We start from the raw sequence: 26,784 nt of genomic DNA on the forward strand, positions 1-26,784 counted from the left end.
AAAGTGAGTTTATAAAAAAACCGTGAGAATTATAGCCAGAATCTCTGTGCATATTAAAAGTACTATGATTATATTGAAGAATAACATTTACCTGATTAAAATAAATAACATTTGACTAAACCAGACGAAAACTCGTGATGAATTACGTTTTTACTTTTGGTCTCAAATAAACAAAACGCCGGTGAGCCTCACTCATTTGTCCAGCGGCCACTAGCGATCGCGGGATGTTTATTTATCCCAAACCTCTATCTTTCCGCCATATAATGCCTAACGGACGGTGAATAGTTTTCGAGATATTTCGATTGCTCAACTTGCCCCTATGCTCAACTAGCCCCGCTCTACCCTATTGAATTTGACCAAAACAAAACAGTTTACCTACACCGTGTTAGTATTTCGTCTCCTCTATTTCTACCTTCATGACCAAGTGCGGCTGCACCAGCTCTTTGGCTATCATTTTCAATGTATTTTTTATCGATATGTGATAATTCTCATTATGTGATCTGTCATGCGTGATAAGACAGTCAATCTGATGTCACAATTTATCGAAACCAGCAGAAGTACGAACGGCAGATTTCATTACAAACTAAAATGTTTGGGGTTTAGTGCGAGCGCGATTGCCAGCGGCTCGATATCGCTGGAAAAACTTTATTATCGATGTGATTTATCAATGGTTTCGTGAGAATATTCTATTTGCTTTGACGAAAACAAAAAACTGATTAATTTATTAAATAAATAGTATATGTTAATATTTGCTGATTGGCGATGACGGCAGAGAAAGCAGACTTCTCCGACAGTCTTCTGAGTCGTAAGTTTTTTTAACAATTTGATAAACAAGACTGGTGCTTGTTTTGATGTATGCCTGATAAAAAAATAGATTTTTCAGTATCATAGTCTGGGATTACTTAGTCTGTGTTTAATTTCGATCTTATAATCCATATACGAGTATGTAAATGCCAAACCAACGTTTTTTTTAAATTATGAACACAAGTACAACACTAAATGCAAGTGGGAAAAGGTGACAAATTTAGACAAATTACTTAATATTATGAATGACTGTTTAAACATAAACAATGAATTATATACGTCTAAAATTATTATTTTTAATCTAATCATATAAATGACTCTATATTTGGGAATTTTAATTTTGGATAAATACATTTTATGCAACGAACGTATAACATTTATCAATATTCAGAAAATAGACATGATAATATAACATAATTTAAATCATCATATAAAGACTAAAATTATCCTGTGTATTAAAGTAAAAAGACATTATTTATTTGTTAATTCATTTATCATATAGCCCACAGAGTAGCTCCAGGAGGACTATAAAATAAAATTTTAATAATACATATATAATAATACAACTAATATATGATATAACAATACATGACATAATATTCTTTATTTATGGGGGTTAATTTCAATATTTAATTTATATTGTCATATATCTGGCCCCAAATATTGACTGTGGCACCATTGGTGAATAATGACTTATTTGAATTGATGTTGCATATATTTGTACTTGTTTTATATTACATTTTTTTCAAACTTTTGCTTAGTCTCAAAGACTAGCAAAGTATATTATAATCATAATTGTAATGAATAATTAATAAAAAATATTATTATAAAAGTTATAAGTACAGGCTGATCGTATTAGATCTGACTTATTTATTTGAAATTGATGATAATCTAATATATTCAGAATTATTATTTTATCATCTAGCTGATTTCATCTCTTGACATATGTAGACTAGATTTCGCAACTTGTCATCTGCAATTTTATCATTTGATTGTTTCATATCAAAAAGGATTTATTTGTTGTTGTTGTGTATCCAAGCAAATATAATTAAAACTAAAATTGATATATAGAACTTAATTTAATTTTAATCCATAATTGAAAAGAAAAAATCTTGAGAAATGACACAACATATTATTGATAGTAATAATATTTTATCAGATTGTAAATTTTTTATGATATAAGGTTTAAAAAAAACAATATCAGCAGTTTTTATTATTACAATACGATTCGTATATTACTAAACCACAAAATAATTATTTTACGTTGAATTTACTTTGCCCTCATTTTCAAAATATGTAGTTATATTAACTAAATTGTTCATGAATAGTAAATAAGCAAGACCGCAACCGTGACACAGTTTTTTAATACAATATGATTAAATTGTATTCAATTTTTTAAAATAAAAGTAAGACATACATACAAATAATGTAAAATGCAAAAAAAAAAAAATTAACAGTTTTATCGAATGTACTAAAATTAAGTAATTAAATGCATTTGGTTCACAAGTAGGAAATCATTTGGGTTTGTTAAAACAATTACAGTGGTGCCATGTGCTACTTAGTTTAAGTTATAACCTGGTTTTCTCCATTACTGTATTTGTTACTTTATTCAAAATTTTGCCTGGATGAAATTTAAACATTTTATTATATAAATTTCATTGAACATTTTTTCAACTTAAAGCTAACAGTAGGATAGGTAATTTTTTTTTGATATTTTGACAGAAAAGAATGTACATTACCATATAACATTTATACTTTTCTATAATCATGAATCATGCCCACGTTCCAAAAGAATTTTATCAGCAGATAAGATTATCTACAAATTTACGTGTTACTCGCAAAAATATCAGATACTTCAGGTGGAATTATTTTATAATTTTTTGCGTTTATGTTTTCATTCTTTATTTAAATAAATACTTTAATAAATTGCGCTTTTTTCAATATAATGAATGTTAATATAATCGATAGTTAGTGTTTTTACTTGCTATTATCATTTGTACATTATTATAATTTTATAATAACAACTTAATTGAAACATGCAAAATTGAAAAGGATATTATGCTCTTTAAGGATAAATGTCGTTGTTTTTATAACTCCTATCAAATTCTACTTTCTTGATAAGTCAATACGAAATTTTTAATTGTTATTTTAAAATAGTGATTAAAGCTGAACTGAGAGCTAAAATTTTTGCGAAGCTAGACACCAAGATTATCAAAACGATAAATCAAATTGGTGTGTGTCAATTTTTTTCAAATTTCAGGTATTGAGTTTGTGATTATTTTGTTGATTTAGATAATGACTAATTATCATAAATGCTGTATAATGCCATGATAATGTATATCACAATTGCGGAGTAATTCGATGCGTTGCTAAGATCAATACATTAAATATTGGATTATCCGATTAAGTCAATATTGAAGGAAATTGACTGATCTTATATATATATATATATATATATATATATATATATATGTGCATCTATAAAATTATAAATTTGATTTCATTAATAGAGGTTCATTTCCAAAGAACTGCAATTTTCTTGAGAAAACTCATTTTCTTTTTATTTTAACAATTTCAATTTTATGTTGAAATTTATGATCATTATGTGCATATTTTTTATTAATTTTATAACATCTACTAAAAATATTCTATACAACACCTCTATATATTCACTATATGTATTTATTAAAGTCTCTATTTACTATCATATAATAATAAATGGATATGACACAAATTCTGCAGAACGCGAGTGCAAGTTATTCGCTTATTTGATTAATGGTTGAATTGATTTCGTTGCAAATTAATTATGTATTTAATTAAACAAGGTAATTTATGATTCTGTTAATAGAGAGACTATCATAAATATCATTGTCAAATATTCATAGAGTAGGTTATTGCTGCAGAGGATAGAGAAAGCCAATCAAAATATTGAAGGGGTATTTGTTTACAATATATTCATTTATTTTTATAAAATTATATGATTTTGTGATAAACAAAGTGATCAATTAAAATTGAAATTAATTGTAAAAATGACAAAAAAATTATGTCAATATTTGAGTATTGCATATAACATAATCTTATATTATATTTTGTCTGACTGAGACTAATATAATACTGGAAGATTCAGATGTAGCTTTTAATGAGAAAAATATGGAATAAACTGGTTTTTACAAATATTTCTAATCATACAATCTATTTTACAATTATGGAATTTCATTAATTAATTCAAATCGCGATATCGTTACAGATTTTTTAATTATCTAAAATGTATTTGCCTTATTTAACTAATTAAGATTAAATGATTAGATGATTACAATCTGTACAAGTACTTTGTAATTTCATTTAAGCCAATCGGTTGATCACTTATAGTTATGATAATAACTTTGCAACATAAAAATGAATAATTATTGAATATATTTTGAAGGTTTATGTCATCTCTCTGTTAATAACTTTGCCTAATATTGATATTGACATAGGAATTACAGAGTGATTACACCATGATCAATATTTATTTTTGTGTATTTGCAAAATGAAACTAATATGTATAAGTTTTTATTTCTATCAAATCTACGACTTAAAAACTTGATAACGTATGGCAAACTTGATGAGACAATATGCAGTTAGGGGAGACTAGGTACGGTTGTGCCACTTTTTTTTAATGACAATAATTTTGTTAATTTACCAGTGAGCTGGGAGAAAAGAAAATTAAATGGTAATTTGATTATTTGTCGATTTGTTATTTGTCTATTAATAATGTAGCACAGCGCAACATAAATAATTAAACAAATCTTATGAATATGATAATATATAACTAGACTTAATTTTTTAAATGAGAAATATTTGTGAATTTTTCTGGTTTCTTTGTAATTTAAAAAGCGATGGGATCTTGTCATTTTTTAAGAAATATTGACACGTTATTTAGGAACCACGTGTTTGTTTCGTTCAGGGCACATACTAATGGAGTAATAATGTTTTCATCTGTTATATTAAGATACAAAGTTGGAAGTGTTTATTATTATTATTATTGTTTTTCTACGAAATTTCGTACATATTATTTATTTAAATTTAATGTTTATAGTTATATTAATTGCCACTGAATGAAGGCTAAAATGCTAGCCGAAACGTATGATTTTTAAATAACTATTTAAAAACTTTCATACTATTTTTATTGATGTAACGCCTGACTTTTAAACTTATATATATATATATATATATCATATTTGATCAAATCAAATAAATTAATTATATTTGAAATCGTTTGGCTGAATACGTATTATTTAATATTGCGAAATTTCGGCACTACGGTCGTGAGCACGTTATCTTGACTTTGTACAATTGTTATTTTTTTTATTATACATACATAAAAAAGCCCTATAGAAAAAGAATAATATTAATAATTACATAAAACTAGAATTAGAAAACTGCAAACAATAACTTAAAAATGGTTATATTTAATAATTTTATTAATTATTTCATCAGCTTTTTTTATAGGAAATAATCAAGATTGCGTTAATAAATTCATAATAAATTATACATTGACATATATAAATTGATGCTTTATAATATGTAATAAACCTTAATTTTGTTTTGCGAGAATATTATAGTCATCGATACTGACGTGACTTTTAACATGTAATTAATGTTTTGCAATAAACCTGATCCATAAATTTACTATTAATAAGATTCTATACAATATATTTTTCTTAATTTGCATATATTTAAACCACTCTAGTGTTGTTACAATAAGTGTAGTAATTAGTAATTTTAACAATATACGTCACAGATTGAGATATGAATTTATGTTGTAATTAATTCATTACTTGGTAATGCTATTTCTTTACTAATAAGACATAAACAAATATCTATAATTATCAATTTGTAAATTTTTTTTTTAACTTGTTTTATTTAGCAATCAGAAATACATAAAGATTCCTATGAGCTAAAATGACAATGTAAGAGCGATGCCTAAGAAGAGCTCCAATGAGATCTTCTCAGTTTAACAATTACTATAATATTATTAAATTATTTTAGTGGTTTCATAAATGTATGGATATATAAGGATAATAGTAATGATGATTGTATAAGTTACTTAAAAAGAATTTTGATTTTGAATGACACGAAGTAATAGAGTTGATACATCTCCACTTTGTTATTTTGCAATTTTTTTGTTTTCTTTGATTAGTATAAATCTATCTATTCATATTATTAGGTTTAGATGTATAGTTCACTTTCTGCTTTGATTAATAATTAGAAGTTAGTATAAATCATGAATATTGTAATTTTAATAAAGTTTAGAAATTATTGGTATTGGAAGGTAATATATTTTATTTTTCAACAACGTGATTTATTATTATGTTTGTATTTTCATACAACTAAACTTTTATCAGACAATAATGATTTGATTACTGTTGATTATTACTAATAAATTATATTATTTTTAGGGACGGGAGAGCAGGTCCACAGACCAACATTTCGCTCTCATGCCAAAGACTGTGCTAGTGCCTGTTGCACCAGAAAAACCTTAGAAAGGCATCTACCTATAGTAAATTGGTTACCAAAATACACCTGGGAAAAATTAGGGAGAGATGCCATTGCAGGTAAATATTACCTGTATATTTTAATATAAGCCAACGTGAAAATAAACTTTTTAATATCACAATTATGAGATTAAATTACTCTTTCATTATTTGTTGTATTCCCTGTGTTTGAATGTATGTTAAGTATTAGCATTACAATTGGTTATAAACAGATTGTAACCAATTTAAGTTATTGGATTTTTCAACTTATTATCATTTTTTTAAATAAATAAGTAAATAAATAACTATTTGTGATTTTTGTAGGATTGACAGTAGGTCTGACAGCAATACCACAAGGTATTGCATATGCTGTAGTTGCAGGATTAGAACCTCAGGTAAATTTATAAAAAGTTGTAAAAAAATTGGTAAAAATTTACATTTACATTTTACATAAAGTTACATCTTAAAACGTGAAGTCGTTAAATAGTCCAGTCACTATAGCTGGACTATTACTTGGTGTCATTATACAAGTATTTACAGACTTACAGCTGAGTATATTGAATTCCGAAATTCTTACCTAATTTAAGCTTAAATGACTGGACTAAAATATTAAATTTCCTAAATTTTGAAAATAATCTACCTATAGTTTGTCATAGAAAATTATAGTTCACGTTTTATTATAAATATAATATTATTATATTAATTTTGTATAAATTTAAAATTTATAACTTTTCACTATACTTTTTATACTTGATCACTACTTTAATAAATAATTAATATCTTTTTGTTGCATAATAAGTAAGTATGGTTGCTGATTAGCATGTCTCAATAATTACATTTAATTTATAAATGCATAAGAAATATGATTCTAATTTATTTTATTTTCATTTTTGAACAGCAATCAGAACTTATTAGTTTGTATCTTATTGTTTTTTGGCAACCTAATAAGTTTTTTTTGATAGATTTTATTATTAGCAGGTGTTTATTTATTTGAATCAATTTGAATAAATGAACTAAAAATACTATATACTTTACAATTTTTTAAATAATATTTTATATTATCAATTATTACAGTATGGTTTATATGCTGGTTTCATGGGATGTTTCGTGTACATATTCCTAGGAGGATGCAAAGATGTGACAATAGGCCCCACGGCCATAATGGCCCTGATGGTCCAACGTTATGTCCAAGATCTGGGGCCTGATTTTGCAATTCTGTCCACTTTTTTGGGTGGCCTGGTTATTTTAGCTTTAGGACTTTTACATTTAGGTAAAGGAAATTGTTTGATAAAATGCATATACTAAATTGCAATTTGATACACTGTTAAATACTTCTAATTAATAGTCATGTCTAAATTTTGATACTCTATTATTATTTTGTTTATTTCTACTATACTTTTAAAAAATCCTATAATTTTGTTTACTATTATCAAATTAATTGTTTTAAGGCATATTTTTAAAATTATATATGAATGAGACAAGTGTAAATAAGAAACCTGATATTAATTTCATTGATGTTCTAATTATAATTGTTCTATATTTTCAGGATTTTTGGTAGAATTCATTTCAATGCCTGTGACAGCGGGATTTACGTCTGCTGCAGCAATAACAATAGCTTCTAGTCAATTTAAATCGCTGTTGGGTTTGCCAGGTAAATCATTTTTTTTTTAAATAATATAGTTAAATAATTAACCATTTTACACAGAAACAATATAAAGTAATACCAAAATGATGTCTTTAAAATGATTTTATTGTGTTATAATTTCATCATTAATCCATTATTTAATAAAGCAGAATGAACCCACAAAAAGATAAAGCTACATTAAAAAACTATTGTGTAATAAATTATAGATTATTTACAAAGAGCTTTTAAATTCCATTTTAAAGCGTTAAATCATTTCAATTCATCAAATGATTTCAAATTAAATTTCAGTTCAAATGATTTGCTTTCAGGTAGTGGGAATTCATTTGTTGAAGCCGTAGGAAATGTGATTAAAAATATTTCGCACACACAATTGTGGGATGCACTACTAGGATTTTCTACTATTATTATATTATTACTATTAAGGGTAAGTCATACGTAGATGGAATAACTAGTATATCGTACAATTCCAAACTTGTACCATTTTATTTATATCTGTAAAATATGGATATTGATTTGTTTTTTTTTTAACAGAAATTAAAAGATGTGAAAGGTAGATGGTCCAAAGTAGCACGAGGATTCTCATTGGGACGAAATGCTATTGCAGTAATAGGAGGAACTTTATTGGCATATTTATTCAGCATAAATGATATGACACCATTTAAACTAACAGGTTCGTATATCTTGTTCTTGAAACTGTCCCAAAAATAATAATCTAATTCAGGCAAAATTACTTTTCTGACTTTCAAATATTTTTTATTTCCCAGGAAAAGTAGGTGAAGGGTTGCCACCATTTAGACCTCCACCACTATCCACAGTTGTCAACAATCAGACCATCGGATTTATGGAAATGGTGCAACATCTTGGTGGTTCAGTTGCCGCCTTGCCATTAGTTTCAATTTTAGAAAGTATTGCCATAGCTAAAGCTTTTTGTAAGTAAAACTAGATAATTATATTTATTTAAATATTTATAAGATGTTATATAATACATATTAAGCGTGATCATACAGAATAGATATTCAACAATTATCAACAATTATCAACAACAGGCATACATTATGTGTAAATTATGAATATTCAATTAACTTCAGATAGAATATTGATGCAGTTTACACAATGTTATGTCACTGCCCTATAGCTCTTCGATTTGTTTAAACGAAATTCAGTTAAACACCTTAATTAATTTAGTTACGTTAATAATTTACGACTGGACCTATTTATGGACATTTATGATTTTATACGAGAACTGCAGGGTTTAACCACGAACATGTTACCATATACATACATACCATGCATATATATATATGTACATATAAATATATATATATATATATATATATATATATATATATATATATATATATATACATTCCTTTTCCAGCAAAAGGACGAGCAGTGGATGCGACACAAGAAATGTTAGCCCTGGGCACTTGCAATGTTCTCGGGTCATTCTTCTTGTCGATGCCGACTACAGGATCATTCACCAGGACGGCAGTCAATAATGCCAGTGGGGTAGAAACTACTTTTGGTGGAGCATTTACTGGTAAATTTAAATAATAATTTATTAAATAACAAATGTGGAATGCATTGTGCCTTAAGGCAAATTGCTAGAACATCCCGTCCCGTAATTAAACATTGGAGGAATAAAAATAATAAAAATTCTTCACTGATTAATAACCTAATGAACCGTTATTATTTGCAGGAGCTCTCATTCTCATCGCCTTAAGTGTTTTGACATCTACATTCTATTACATTCCAAAAGCAACATTGGCTGCAGTTATCCTGTGTGCAATGTTCTTCATGTTAGAAATTGATCATGTTAAACTCATCTGGAGAACTAGAAGTGAGTATAAAATATTAAAAAAAGAACTGCTTAAATTTTATTATTATTACTTACACATTCTTTTTGAAGCAAAACTTCTTTAGGGGCAACTAAGTTGTAAATCCGTACAAATGCAACGTAGGTGCGTTACGTCGAATAAGATAAGGGTCGAGTGCCAATGATTGGTCATTCGCTCTCGATGATATCATTTCTATAGGGGTCGATTGTGATTAGTCGTCGCGTATATGAATAGAGATCTGTCGTTGTATGCGTACCGGCATCAACGTTGTATGCCTACCGATATCAACAAGGAATTCGACATAGATAGATAATTAAACATTTTAAAATTACATCGTAGTACAAATCATGATTTAATGAAAAATGCCTGAATCAGAAGAATATTTTACCCTGTTACTTGAAAATAATGGAACAATTTAAACATTTGTACTAAACGTAAGTTTATTGATTAGAAATTATTTCTATATTATTCGTAGTTTCGTATTAAAATGAAAAATATTTTTTAGGTAAGACAGATATTACAGCTGTTCAAAGAATGAGATTATATAAAAAGTAAAAAAAATACAAGCAGTCATTGAATGTTTGTTAATTTTAATTACATGAAGTTCTTGAAAATCAAATATTATATGATGATGAGTGAAATTGTGAAAACAATATTTTTTTAGGCGTTTAACATAATCCACTGTGTGACCGAATATTATAGAAGTTATTAATCAGCAATTACTTTATGTATGTAATGAAGGTTCATTTCTAAATGCTAATTACAATACAATGAAAAACCGATCATATCATATTTGAAGTAAAAAGCCATACTTATACACATTATATAAATGTGTATAATGGTTGACACTAATAAATATGTGCATCACGAGTGTTACCATATTACTAATTCAAAATTATTATATGATGTATTTATTTATACTTAAATGCCATCTTGAACAATAGCAAATAAGTTTTACTTCAACCGCGTATGAACCTTACGCGCACTCTTTTTTATATAAAAGCACCCAAGTTCTATTACAATACGTTAATGGGCTTAAATCTAACTATTCCCAATCTAATTATATCGTACGATACCTAAGGCTATCAGTTCCTACATTTATATATAAATCTATTGCCGCTTCATCATTATTCGCTATTAACCTATTATATATAACATACACCCTACGTATCTTTTTACCCCTTACAAATCTTACATACTACTATCACGCTATATTTTACTCTTATATATTATCTATTGTCTATACCCTATACAATATTTTTTTACTCTTATATATTGTCTATTGTCACTACGTATACTCTACTGTCTATCGCCCACACCGGGAATTGAACCCGGGACCACCGCGTGGCAGTGGAGCGTCTTGACCACTACTCTATTGGGTCCCCCACAAATAATATATTAAGGGACGCATTGTTTTTCCGCCGTACCTTTACCTATTAATTAAGTAATTAATACTAAGGTGACGCGACGACACGCGGAAAAAGGTGACCAATTCCAGCGCTACGGTGGTCTAGTGGTTAAGGTCGCTGCTTGCCACGCAGTGGGCTCGGGTTCGATTCTCGGCAGGGTTCAGAAAAATTAGCGTTTAAGAAAAATTATAGGTGTAAGATAAGAAATAATATTGGCCGAATTATATACGTAAATATATAAGGTTGTAGGCATATGAGGCGTATTATATAGTTAGTTAAGAGGCGTACAAGATAGAATTTAAGATTTAGCCATACGTGAATATGATATAAGGATCTTATAAAAAATTCATGTTATATGATAATCGTTAGCAAAATTTTGATACGGGTATTGTATAAAATGCATTTTTATTCTTATAACAACTCTTTAAATATTATTTTATTCATGGCAAATAAAAAAGTACGTGACTTATCACAACATTTAATTTTTGCAGCCACGAGTACAAGTTTTGCAGTTTATTAAATAATTTAAATTCAATATACGTATTGTTCAACTAAGAAAACAAAAATAAATTTTGCTTAAAAATACTATTTATATTTTTTTGCCAATATAAAAGTATTTACTTATATACATATTTAGGGTTGTCCCAGAACTCAACCAACATGTTCGTCTTTTTGTCTTTTCGTCACGTCTTTTTTTGATAAATTTATGAAATAAACATTATAAGAACCATGTAAATTTTTAATGCTATTATAAATATATAATTTTTAATTTATTATTATATAAATGTGTATAATGGTTGTCACTAATAAATGTGTGCATCACGAATGTTACCATATTACTAATAAACATTATTCAAAATTGTTATATGGATGTATTTATTTTTACTTAAATGCCATCTTGTATAGTAGCAAACAAGTTTTACTTCAATCGCGTGTGAACCTTACGCGCACTCTTTTTTTATTCTTTAATTACTTCTCATGGAATACTAATTTTTTATCACTTGTGGTTAATAAACTAGGATGTACGTATAATATATTAATTTAAGTTGTAATAAGTTTTCTTTTCCAACTTTCAGAAATAGACATATTGCCATTTATTGTTACCTGGCTGGTGTGTCTATTCTTTGGACTGGAGTATGGAATGTTGGCTGGTGTTTCGTTTAATTTGCTGTTTATTCTATATTCTACAGCCAGACCAAATATCGATGTGAAATTTGCACAGGTGAAATACAGAGCAAATTTTGTTCTAATAAATTCAATTTCATATTGTTATTATTGTTATTGTAAATTGATATTTAAGAAATGTCGTATCATGAATTGAAAACTTTAAACGAGATAATTTGTAGAAAAACATTTAATGAGCGCGAACTTGCATACTATTACTTGTTTGATGTTATATTTCGAAATTAAATGTCCCTAAATTCTTGGGATCACTTGACACAAGTGTAGTTAAAATTGTTATACAATATTTTTGAATCTCATTGGAATCTTGAACTTCTATTTAGATTGTTTAATTTTTCTTCGTTTATTTTATTTATTAAGAAATGAATAGTTAATTTGTTTTGTTCAATATATAAGAAATCACTATCTAATATTATTTTGAACTATTCAAAATAATTTATAATTGTTTAAGTGTTTTCATAAAAAATCGTATACTAGCAAAGATCTTTTTTGTTTGCATTTATCTAATGTAACTTTGAAGAAATAATAGATGAATTTATATTTTTCAGGTGGATGGTCATGAAATTCTGATTGTGACACCAGATCAGAGTCTTGTATTTTCAGCTTCTGATTACGTCAGATCCTACGTCCTGGAACGTTGTGGAACTGATAATAAATTAATTGTTGTGATAAATGGTGAAAATGTTAATAGCATTGACACTACAGTAGCTAGGGTAAGTTTTAATCTATATAATTCAAACAAATTAAAAAAATGTTACTAATCTAAAGGAGATGTCTTGCTGAAATTCATCCTGAACTTTGCAAAATATTTGTTCAATTTCTTCGATTTTGGTTTTAATATTGTTTAGTTTTTCAGTCCTGTATACTACATTTTGTAAAATGATGAATCTGCAAGTGTAATAAGTAAAATAAATATCCGACCGTTCATGATTTACCATTATCTCTGATATTTTATAATGAAGTTTTTCAAATTCATTTCAAATATTCTTTATAATTATATTTAATATATTAATTTTCATTTATATGAATATTTCTTTACATTTTCAGAGTTTTAAAGTATTATGTGATGATATGAAAGTTCGCGAACAAAATATATTTTTCTGGAATTGGAACAAATCCTCATCGAATGTTTTAAGAAGACTGGATCCAAAAACTGATAATCTCTTCAGACAATCTGAAACTATCGCCGGAGTTTTACAAAAATCAGACGATATTACTCATGTTATCACTGCAGAAAATAATCATATAGCATAATGTATACAATTTTAATAAAAAAAACAGAAAAATTATCGTATTTGTTGAATTATTTAAATTGTTTAATTTAGAAATCATATCAAATTAAACAAAATAATAAACACATTATTATATAAATGATAAATTTTTGAACTAAATAAGAACAAGAATTAACAATTTATAAAAATATCTACCATGAGTGAAGTGAATCAAGATTTCTTAGAACGATCCCGCTTTTTGTAATGCAATCTTTTTATTGTTATACATTAATAATTTCAGAATATTGTTTTTTTATAGATTATCAACAATTGAATAAAAGTTCGGAATTAGTTTTGTTTAAGACTTAGTCTTAAAGTACTGTTAATCTAACATTAAAAAGAATTTGATGCAAAGTTGAAGAATTGCTGATCGTTGAAGTTTTTCAACACTGAATATTGATAGTGAAAGTGAGTAAATAATGCACTATTTTATATAAAACTAGCAAACCGGGCGAACTCCGTTTCACCACCAGATAGTTTCAACATTTTGTTAGGTGATTAAAAATGAAGAAAAAATAGCCTGCTGTTGAAATTGAATAAAAATTGGCACAATACGCGTGATTGATTTGATGGTTTCCAATTGAAATGTTAGGAACTTATTTTTCTTTACATTTTTGCACAATTTCACAGTGAACACAATGCCGGTTTGTCACATGAAATTAACTGAGCAGAAAACAATGAGTATCTGTCAAACAAATGAGTAGTAGTCAAACAAAAAATATTAGTTTGTAGTACATGCTAAGTATCAGAGATGACGCTTTATGTGAAAAAAGAAATAGTGTTATCCGCTTTTCAGTTGAAATCTTTCTTCAATTTTCTTTGCTATAAACCCCACGGAGCCCGAGACATTTGTAACGAATGCAAAGTCGTCGAAATCTGTTCGTGCGTTCTGGAATCATATCGTCAGGAGAAAAACCCGACTTATTTTCATATAATACATAGATATTAGTGAATGCATTGACAGTAGATTTAATATGAAGAGTAAAGTATTGTAGATTTCTGTAGTTTGGTGTAATGTGATAAAAATCTAAATATTTATTTTTTCTCAGATCCAAAATCCTTGAATTTAACAGACTAACTAATAAAAAATTCTTAGAATCACTAATTACCTTTGGAGTATTTAAATAAATTTATTATTAATTTACCAATATTTATTTAATTAAACGTAAATGTATCGCTCGATACAAATATATTAGACATGTAGATAGATTACACAAGAGTCGTTATTTGAATTTGAATCGCGATCAAGAGGATTTAATATAAAACCTGATGGAAGAATTAAACGCTAAAACAATATTGAATCAACTCGTAATTGAGTATCGCATTTCGGCCGTGAAAAATGATCGCAGCTCGTTTGGCTGTGGAATACTATTAACGGGATTAATGTAATCACGAGGGCTTTCATCAGGAAAAACGATAATCGATGTGCTTAATGAACGAATTAGAGTTTTACATGGAAATGTAAAATAATAGTATTGTATTTCACTATATTATGTATCGATAATAATCGACCATGATGCGGGGTGAAATAAATTAATAATAAGTTTTCAAAATTATGGAATATGAGCAATGAGGCTTTTATCATCCATGTGGCATTAAATACGTTGTAATCGATGATACTAAAGAACTAAGAGTTTAATACAGTTTGTTTTTGAATGAAAATTTCCAGTGGTGATAAAATTTTTACCCCGAGTTTTGGCTTTGCTAATTCGATCCCGGCCACGACCAAATGCGACCTCAGGCAGTTTTGATGTCAAATTTCCACTTGAGATTATAGATCTTGAATATAATTGAAAGTGAAAATTGCTTCTTGAGTGTATAGCTGCATATAAATAATAAAATGTCAACAAACACTTCGAGTATATTTAATTAGTAGTAATTAATATAAAAAATATCCACACGTAAGAGAATGGTAAATCGTAAATGAATTTCCTCTCATGAAATAAGTAATCATAAGTCTTAACCATCAGCTTATAGAAGATATAAGAGTTCTGATTGCTGTTCAAAACAATTACAATAAAAAAGTAGTAGCAATTAGATTGGATAACTACAAAGTTGCCATTCATTAAAAAGCCATATAATAACGTCTTTATTATATGTGGTTTCAATTAGACTTTATACAAAAACCAACATTATAGAAAACCGATTTTTGAATAATTTTTTTTTTGTCAACAGAAGCAGAAAGTCTTTTGAAACATTCAAATCGGATATTTAGTTTTCTTAAAAACTGCCATTTTTTGCACATTTAGCGTGGTATCTCCCAAACGACTGGGCCTGCCTTTACCAAAAACTAATCACCACTTCTCCACTTCATTACTTGAATTGAAACAAAAAATTCTAACAGATATTTCCAGTGCTTAATAGCAGTTTTGACTGAAATTAATCATTGTTTAATTTTATTGATAGTAATTGTCTTTATGCAATTTACCAGAACAAAAAATAATAAATGATTTTAAAATCAATATTAAACCAGGATTAAATAATTTTAAAATCAATAAATTAACTGTTGCTTATTGAAACTTTCTACAAATAGGGGTGTAAATAATTTTACAATAGCAAAACGAAGGACGGATATCGATTTGCAATAGTTTTTCTATAAATCTGGTGAATTTGGCATTTTTTGTTGAATTTCATATTTCTTTTGAGAACCAGTTTTTTTTAAAAACCGACAAACCCTAATTCAAATGGTTCCAGGTAACAGTAATAGCTTGCTATTAATGTCTAGGATCGGATCTTAATCAGGACTAAATTTTGTTGCCGCAGGACTTTTATCATTAAAATGACTGAAGTGAATTTCTAAACAATTTTTTGAATGTAAACATTTATTTGTTTGTATCATGTATTATAAGGAAGGTTTGAGATATTGAGATCTTACCACTTTCGGGACGGCACCTTTTTCAAAACAATCTACTTTACCGGCTGTAAACTTGATTTCATTGTGTATGTTATGCAATTTGTTTGATAAAAATTTGTGGTCATTGAAGGACATAAATTTTTATTATTAATTTATTTTTGATTATTTTATAAAGAATGGTGACGTTCAAAACAATTTTCAAAATGCATAGTTGGTTGATTTTGACATGTTTTACAATAAAATGTTGTTCGCCGCCTTCCTCTTGGTGCTTTTCTGTCAGAACAGATAATACAATCCCTTTTTCTTTTAGAATTTAGAATATGCCACTGATTAGTTAGTATATTTGGTCATTTTTTTGCTGCCATAATGGTTTGTTTTTTTTATTATATTGTGTAAAAATTCATTTGTAAAATACTATAGGATGTCTCACATTGCTTGGTATTTGTAGTCGGAGTATTTGTTGATGTATGTCAAACTCGATTATTGAAGAAAAATCGGCACATTCGCTAATGTCTTTCCACTCTTCATTTAATTTGTAGGACTTCTTCTTTTTGTTGGTTGGATAATAGCATCATCACATTCATCACTATTTTCGGTGCGAATAGTAATTTCGTAAAATTTGTCTGTATGAATGTCTATTTGAAACTCATCTTCACTACTACTTAATTCACAAAATTTACCAGTCGTTTTGCATATTTAAAAGCGCTCGTTCCTTTTAAATATTAAAAAAAGACTATATAGCAAAGAAAAAGGCTAAAACTACTATTAAAATAACTTAACATAATTTTCAAAATAGAACACTGTTTATCAATGCTATATGTAATTTATTCAACTTTTCGATGCAAAGTGAGTCATTGTTTATGAAATAGCCTGTGACTCACAGAGTATGTTTGTCCACTGATGTGGACAACCGTCCCCAAAGTGTTAACTGTTGGCGACAAATCTGGTTTAATGGGTGGTCTCAAAATGATATTATATAAACTTGATGTTTTTTGGTATCAAGATGGCTAAATGCATGCTTAAGATATGATAATGGAGTTTCAAAACCATTATAAAAAATATTTATTTAATATTACCAGTTATTTTAATTTGTTTATACCCTGAAATTAAATATAAACGGTAAATTATTTGATTATAATTATTACTGGTAAATTGATAGTAAAAAATTAAAATTAATGCAGGATAATTGAGCTATAAAACCATTATGACATATCTAATCCCGAGAATTAAAATATGTTTATTTCTAGAAGGTAATTTTAAATCGGTAAATAATTTGAGTACCATGAAGCATTACTAATGGATTTGCAGCGACACTAGCTGTCCTACTATTGAAAAATAGTAGTAGAGAGCTACACTAGCCTCCACACTATAAGGGACCCTAATGTGTGGAGGGGGTCAGGCTAACAGGTACATTAAGGAAGCAGCTACCTTCCTCGATCTCTTTTCTCGTCTACGGATCGAGTAGTCAACACCTGGGAGAAACTAGTAAATCCATCCGAAGAATACCGAAGAAGGCTTTGTATGTATTATTTGTAAACTAGCTGTAAGTGGAATTCTGTCTTAAGGCAATTAATGCATCGTGCCTTATGCATATTAAATCATTCTATCTTAAATCATTTATTTTGAAATATTTCGGAAATTCTGAACTTTTTTTCAAAGCAATCGTACTGCTGTAACTGCATAGAGACGAAATATCCAAGCGCGTAAGCGCCACGCCTCCGTCTAACGGATAAGCATTGGTACGGAACGTACCAATAGGAATGTAAACAAAATTTACACTTATTGTTAAAATCTCTATAAAATATCTGATAATTTGATGTGCATATGTCTAATGTTCATTTTTGACCGCCAAATGGCTCATTTTTTTACTTTTTTCTCCATATCTCTGAAGTCGTTGCACCTTTCTTTCCAAAAATTTGAACAGTTCTTCATTTAGTCAATACAAATAAAATGTTCTTTGAATTATTCAAATCGGACACTCCGTTCTCTTAAAAAGTGAGTTACCATTTTTGGCACTTTTTGCCCCATATCTTCGGAACGCTAGACCTTCGCCAAAAACTAATCAGCATGTCTCCTTATCAAAACGAATCGAAATCGACGACGAAAATTTGTATCCGCACACACACACATGCACGCACATACACACACGTACACACACACATACATCCATTTTTTAAGGTATTCCAAAATGTTCAGAAGGTTTTGAAACGTAAATATAAATATAAAAATTTTCATTTTCGATTTTTTTGCGATTATTATAACTTGCCCTACGTGAAGTTAATAATTTAAAAATTTGATTACCGTAAATTATCACTGTCCAATTATTGATAAAAAATTAAAATTAAAAGTTATTTTAATTTGTTTATTCCCTGAAATTAAATTTAAACTAAATAATTTAAAAAAAATGATTACAGTCCAATTATTGGTAAAAAATTAATATCAATGCATGATAATTGAGCTACATAGCTATTATAAAAAATGTATCTAATATTGACAACTACTAAAATATGTTTATTTCTAGAAAGTAATTTTAAATCGATAAATAATTTGAGTACCATGAATTATTACTAATGGATTAATGATGGAAATTAAAAATCTAGTTTTTTCAGATGGGAAAAGATAAATCGTAAACAGAAAGGTTTTTACACGCATTCTTAAAAAAATATAAGTGAATTTTTTTACGTGTATATCTACAAGAATAAACTATAAATGCATATGTTTCTTATTTAAAATTTTACTAATAACTGGCAAATAAAGCAAGAGATAAAACCCAATACTTAATCGTAAAATATTTTGCTGCAATTGGCATTTTGATGCATCTCACAAAAATCCATATGTGTTTTTGATTGCAAAAAAAATAAAACACTGCATTATATTTCACTTCCCTAAACAAACAATCAACACACGAAACGATTGCTGTAGCATATTCCGTTTGTGCAGTGTGTATCACAAATTATCTAACCGGACAGGAGTTTTTTCCTGCAAAAAAAACTGTGCAAATAGTAATTTCCGTGCCTTTGACATTTGTACTTCCTACAATAAATGTCGTCGAGCTGCACTATTTGCGTTTACACAGTTTTAAACATAACATTTGGCCATAAATTCGCGGTTTAACTGCCGCGTTGACATTGTGCGTTATCTTTCTGATTTACTACCTCTGTACTTGGACTATATTCTATGTGCAATTCTAGACTATAAGAGAGTTTTTGTATTTTCGGTCATTAATTTTCTGTAAATAAAAATAACAGTGTAAGTATTTATGATATTTTCAATAATATTTATAACTTATTAATTATTATTATAAATTATTATTAACTTTACGTAGTTATAGAAATCGCAAAAAAATCGAAAATATATTTTTACATATCTTTACGTTTTAGCGGTTTCTGAATATTTTGACATACCTTAGAAAATGGATGTATGCGTGTGTACAATTGTGTATGTGCATGTAATGTATGTGCAGATACAATTTTCAAAATGAAGAACTGATTTTTTTTAAAAAAAAGTGAAAACAAGCCATTTAGCGGCCATTTTAAAGTTTTCAAAGAATTTTACAGCTTTTTTAAGAAATTTAATTTTTGGAACCAAAAGTTCCAGCAATTTGCCATGCACCACTAATTAATTAATTGATTTTAGTGCTTCAAATTTGTTTATTTTACAATCATGAAAGAAGAAAATATGTGCTTACCTTAGGAAGATTAATTAGTATTTGAATATTGAAACTGATTCTTAGAAATTTTGTTATTATTATATTGGATGTAATTAAATTGCTAAATTTGAATTGTACTTCGCTCTCTTATTAAGGGGGTATTCTAGTGTAGAAATTAAAAAAAAATGTTTTTTTTATTTCATATTTTCAAAGTTTAACTATCTAAGAATATGGGTACGAGAAGGATTTTGAAAATTTAAATTATGTTTGATTGGCAGGGTCTAATCGGACAAAAGGCATTAAATCAATCAATGACAGTTTATCGTTAGATGAATTATTATTTCGATGTATAGGTTTAGAAACTCAGAACAATAATGAATCTCTAAACTCGTTGATTTGGATTTTCGCGCCGAAACATATTCATTCCCGATCTCGGGTATTTGAAAAGCAACATTTATTGCTGTTAGCATATTTAATGAAGGTTTCTTTCCGATTTTAAAAATGATTTACTGTAAAACGAAACAATGCCCGGATTGGAGAATCTGAAATACATACATCCAACTCAAACATCAGAGAAACTAAAAAAGACACGTTTTCTTCAAACAGTCGCCAATTTGTAAAAAAAAATTTTCCACTCATCTAGCGATTGCGACATCATTGTAGATTAATAATCCTTATATTTTTGAAATCATGTCAAGACTGAGGTGCCAATTTTTTTAGACCCCCACCTTCATCAGCTACCAATTTCTTCAATTTTCAACTTTTTTTTTAAATTTTTGTATTGTATTTTAATAATCTTAATAAACAAGTGGTAAAAAATCGATAGTAAAAACATTCATTGCTTTCGTTTACGACATTTCAAAAATGGCCTGAAATATATCGCTTTAAAATAGAATACATGTCAAAAATATACTTGCAAAAAAAATATTGCTATAAATTAATTCCAGGTTTATATGAAATAAAAGGCTAATATTTTTAATAAATTATCTAATTTGTATCTTTATTCAATATTACTTTGATTTATTGCAATGAGTATACAAAAAGTTTAAATTTCATGGTTAAATTAAGGTCTTCGATTTCAGATTCGAGTTGTATTGCTGCGATATAGTATAGTATTATAGTATGGTATCATTATTGTACTAATTATTTAATATATCTGCGTTTTATAAAAATTTTATAAATTCTTATGTCCTGATATTAGTGGAATTACACCTCGAAAACGGTTGACTAATTTTTATGAAGATACGTAATCAAGTTCAGTATGACTGAGAATTAGAAAGCATCCATTTTTCATACTATTAAGTGCTAAAGGTAGACCACGCTTTAAATTCATTATTTTTGGACCAATTTCCTTGATTTCATGTATTTATAATTTGTATTAAAAAGCACATGCAGCCCTAAATTTTTACCCTCCTAGCACAAACCGCTATTTCTAATAATCATTTTAGTAGTCGAGCAATTTTTCTTCATGCTTTCAGACAAATATTTTATGTACACGATTTCGAGTGAGATTTCCTTAAACCTATGAAGAGCTTTCATTTAACTTCAATAAAACATATTTGAATTTAAGGTTGTCCATCCCTAACATCTTTTTTAATTTTGGGACCAATTTTTTATTAATTTAGTTTTTTCATAATACGAAATTAAAACATGCCTTAAATTTTTACTCCTGCCTCAAATCCCTAATTTGTAATGACCATTAATAATCGAATGAGTTTTATCTCGCTTTCGGTCACTGAATGTTTTGTTCTGAATTTTAATTTAGTTTTTTTTGGCTTGTGGAAAAGCTTAAAAAGAGTAGATATTATCAGTATTGCTTTTATTCTAAATGAAAAATACAAATTGGGTAAAAATAAAAATACGCTTTAATGTAAAAAATAATAAATGTAGCATAGTTTTTAAGTCTAACCCTTGGTTACAAGTTGCAAAATATTGTCCCAACTTTTATAAAATATTGATACATTTATCTAACAGCAAAATTGAATATATCTAATCAGCTTCAGAATCAAGGACATAGCTAAATAAAATGCATGTATAGATAACATTTAATAAACAAGAAGTGTTAAACATTTTTTGAGATAAAAATAATGCATATTAGATTTTCATTGAACTCTTGTTTACGTGATCAATTATAATTTTAATCCTGAACTATCGAACTTGAGAAATATTACCAAGTTGTTCTTAACATGTATGGGCAACACATTTATTGTTAGATTAACATGCACGGTCCAATTATTACAGAACGATGCCCTCGAACCGTTATCGATTAAATCGATTCACGTTATTAAATGATAGATTTAATCGCAATTTGGTCGTATATAGTCATATGTTGTAGTTCGTGGATTTAGAAACGATGATAAAGGATATTTCTGAATGATTATTTTTCATGTTCAGACTTGCTTTTGCAAAGATTGAGAACTTTTTCAAGAAATTTGATAAGTTTTCAAGTACAATTGAATTTGTTTTACTGCATTTTTTTTAAAAAAAAAGCTATAACTTCCTTTATGACTATGCTATAGTTATTAATATTTTGAGTGTAGTTTATTGACATTTATATGATTCTGACACTTTGCTTTTAGGAATGCATCAGAAGCTTAATTAAAACTAGTGGTGCATGTTGCCTTAATGTGAATTGCAGGAACATCATGTACTAAAAATTAAAATAAAAAAAGAGTGCGTATAAGGTTCACACGCGATTGAAGTAAAACTTATTTGCTACTGTACAAGATGGCATTTAAGTAAAAATAAATACATCAAATAACAATTTTGAATAATGTTTATTAGTAATATGGTAACACTCGTGATGCACACATTTATTAGTGTCGACCATTATACACATTTATATAATGATAAATTATAAATTATATATTTATGATAGCATTAAAAATATGAAAGTCAAATATGACATGATCGGTTTGCCATTGTAATCAGCATTGAGAAATAAACCATCATTAGAGAAATGAAGTAATTTCTGATTAATAAATTCTATAATAATCGTTCACACAGTGGATTATGTTAAACAACGCCTAAACAAATATTGTTTTTGCAACTTCAGTCATCATTGTGTTTGAAGAACTTCATGTAATTAAAATTAACATACATTCATTGACTGCTTGTATTTTTTTTTACTTTTTCGCGATAAAATCTCACTCTTTTAACAGCTGTAATATCTGTCTTGTCTAAAAAATATTTTCCATTTTAATAACTTCAAAGATTTATAGAAACTACCGATAATATAGAAATAATTTCTAAGGAACAGGGTAAAATATTAAGGAAGAGGGTAAAATGTTAAGGAATAGGGTAAAATAATCCTTGTTAATATCGGTACGTATACAACGTTGACGCCAGTACGCATACAACGACAGATCTCTATACACATAACCGACGATTAATCACAATCGACCTGTATAGAGATGATATCATCGAGAGCGAATGTCGAATCATTGTCACTCGACTCTTATCTTATCTTAGATGCTGTAACGCACCTCTGTTGCATTTGTACGGATTTATACCCTAGTCGCGCTTAAAGAAGTTTTACTTCAAAAGCTTTTAATTTTTTGAAAACTTTGAAAAAAAGAGATTTCTGACAATTTTGAAATTTTTGAAAAGCATGATTTGAAACTTTTAATTTTTTGGAAATTTGTATCCGCACACACACACACCACGCATACATAGATCCATTTTTTCTAAGGTATGCCAAAATGTTCAGAAACCTTTGAAACGTAAAGATATATAAAAAATTCCATTTTCTACTTTTTGCGATTACTATAACTTGCCCTAGGGGAAGAAAAAAGGACTTTTAAAGGAAAGTACTTTATATGAATAATGAAAATATTACACAAATTTGTATTTCCTACTGAACATCTTTTTCACTAGCTTTCCAACTATTATTAGGGTTGTTTTTGGAAATCGATTCTCAGTTAAATTATGAATACATTTTGATGTGTTGTTATTAAAGGTAATTATTTCGGAGTTCATTGTTTACGAAATTGTTTTCTGACCGCTAATGACGCACCTGAATTCATAATTACTATATATGAATCAGTATTGTAAAAGCTAGTAATATATCTGAGTATGGAAAAATTAGTATGATCATTAGAAGTTAATGACAATTAGTATGCAATATAATATGTTTTTATGTGATGCTCGGAAAATAAAATGATGGAAACTTGACTATTAATAATATAGTGATATTATTTTTAGAAAAGTTATTTCATTTCTATTAGTATGTTATATTTATGTATAAACTAATCTTTATAAAAAAAATCATTTTGATTTTATTATTATTTAGTTATATCTCATTTATTATCTATTATAAAAATAAGTCTAATATTCATCTATATTAGGTATCTACTTTTGTGAAATCAAATTGACTTCTCAATTTTGCAAAATATTTTTACATCTGTAGAACAAAATTAAATTGTAAATTTTATTTCTTGATGATATTCTGTATAAGTTCATATTTCTAAAACGAGGTTATCATTTTTCTATTCTTTAACATTTTATTTCTTTATATAAAATGAAACTTTGAGAAAAATTCGACAAAAAACTAGACGCTTGCGTATGCGATTTCTGTTGTTCTAATATGATTCATATTCGTTGACCAAGAATAGGAATCGTATTGGAATTCTTCACTGAACATTATTTGAAATGAAACTTTTGTACTAATGCAAAATATTTAGTGGTAATAAATATTTACTATTAAAACTTAAGTTAAATTCAATATTTTATATATTTAACATTTATTTACTAATATAATTTTAAGTCAAATAATAATTTTTACTAAAAATTATCAAAACTATTACTAGTTGATGTCTTATAATATATGTAATTATATAAATTTAATCAATTTGTTTAACACATTTAATTTTGTCTACTTGTTGTTTCAAATATATACTTTATTATTTCCGAAGGAGAAGTTTGTTTTCATCAACAAATCCGATTCGCTAATTATATGTTTTCTCGACGTTTCAAGCTATTCTGAATCAATTGAGACCAAATTTGGTAAAAAGGATGTGTGTGTACGTAAATGTGAACAGATTCCTTTGAGGACCGGGTTCGATACCCACTTCGAGCAGCGTGTTGTCAGGTAGCAGTGACAACGATTTTTACTTGGAAATATATTTAGTAAATAAAAATAATTAAAAATAAATATAAAATATTTTAAAAATAGTTTCCGAGTGAAAATAGCCCCCTCACCCGGCTTTGCTGCACCAACAAATGTCAGCCCTATTAGATTAATTCTAATAACAAGATCATCAAATATGGATGGATTAACAATTGGGTTACCATCTAAAAAATATGAAGTAAGGAGAAGTTTCAGCCCAACAGCTCATAGGACGTAAGGTTCTGATTGCTGTTCAAAAATAATATAAAAAAAAGTTGTTTTAGTGATGTGATGACTCAAAATTTGAATAACATAAATCTAAAAGCCATTTTTGTGGAATCAACATAAAAAGTTGTCGATGAAAATTCAAAAATTGGCTGTTATAAACATGCACGTACCTTTTAACTTCCCGTAGGGTAAGTTATAGAAATCGCAAAAAATTGAAAATGAAAATTTTGGCATATTATCTTCACGCTTCAGTAGTTTCTGAACATTTTGGCATACCTTAGATAAAATGGATGTATGTGTATATATATGTGTGTGTGTGTGTGTATGTTTGGATAAAATTCTTCGTCCACGATTTCGGACGCACAAATCAACCGATTTGAATGATTCAAAAAACATTCGATTCCTATTAATGAAAAGACGTGCTGATTAGCTTTTGGTGAAGACAGGTTCAGCCGTTATCAAGATACGGGGCAAAAAGTGCCTAAAACGATAATTCAATTTCTGAGAGAACGGAGTACCCGATTTGAATGATTCAAAGAACATGTTACTTGTATTAATGAAATGAAGAATTGAATTTTTGGTAAGGCAGGTCTAGCAGTTTCGGAGATACAGAGAAAAAAGTAAAAAAATGATATTTGGCGGTCAAAAATGATAATTAGACATATGCACGTCAAGTTATCAGATATTTGATAAAATTTTCAAAAAATGAGTACTGACGTTATTACAATTTTGTTAGGTCCCATACCAAGATTATTAATTTTTAAATTCAGACAAATTTCAAAATTTTCGGATTTTTTTTTAAATTTTTAAAAGTAGGTATATAAAGTTTTATACTTTAAATATGAATTTTAAATTTAAAATCTAAACATTTTAAATGCGTTATTCTAATCGTAGGGAATATATATCCTCAGATGGATTTATTCAGCATCTATTGCTAATATAAACTTTCTCAAGTGTTTTGAGCAATAAGGTCGTCACTTTATATTTTATGAACGATAAAATATATAGTGATTATAATTATCTATTTGAAAATATTTAAAACAATTGTTGTAAATCATTGATGAATTTCTATTGATTGTTGATTTTTTTCTCGAATATTTAATTCTGTTACAGAAAGATACCAGCAATTTACCTTCAGACACGATGGCATGCACCACTAGTTCCAAAATTGGACTCATTTGATTCAGGATGATTTAAAAAAGTTGGGAAAAGATAAAATTAGCAAATCGGATTTTTCTGATAATATATCTGATAATCGGTTAATTTAAAAAATGTCGATGT

The 26,784-nt window shown here is 27.7% G+C and overlaps 1 protein-coding gene across 1 annotated transcript; it reads left to right on the forward strand.

The window, feature by feature from the left end:
• The first annotated feature begins 762 nt into the window (after nucleotides 1–762).
• Nucleotides 763–13,648, forward strand: LOC113373911 (sodium-independent sulfate anion transporter-like). The gene is made up of 13 exons (XM_026614177.1): nucleotides 763–805; nucleotides 6,246–6,401; nucleotides 6,645–6,715; nucleotides 7,395–7,590; nucleotides 7,867–7,971; nucleotides 8,274–8,389; nucleotides 8,497–8,635; nucleotides 8,730–8,894; nucleotides 9,344–9,505; nucleotides 9,665–9,805; nucleotides 12,289–12,434; nucleotides 12,943–13,107; nucleotides 13,442–13,648. Exons 1-13 carry the CDS (start codon nucleotides 763–765, stop codon nucleotides 13,646–13,648), a joined length of 1,812 nt encoding a protein of 603 aa, XP_026469962.1.
• Nucleotides 13,649–26,784: the final 13,136 nt, after the last annotated feature.

Source organism: Ctenocephalides felis, unplaced genomic scaffold (assembly GCF_003426905.1).
Source record: "Ctenocephalides felis isolate EL2017-DRISC unplaced genomic scaffold, ASM342690v1 CF-g0.4_SCAFFOLD_01604, whole genome shotgun sequence".
Taxonomy (NCBI): domain Eukaryota; kingdom Metazoa; phylum Arthropoda; class Insecta; order Siphonaptera; family Pulicidae; genus Ctenocephalides; species Ctenocephalides felis.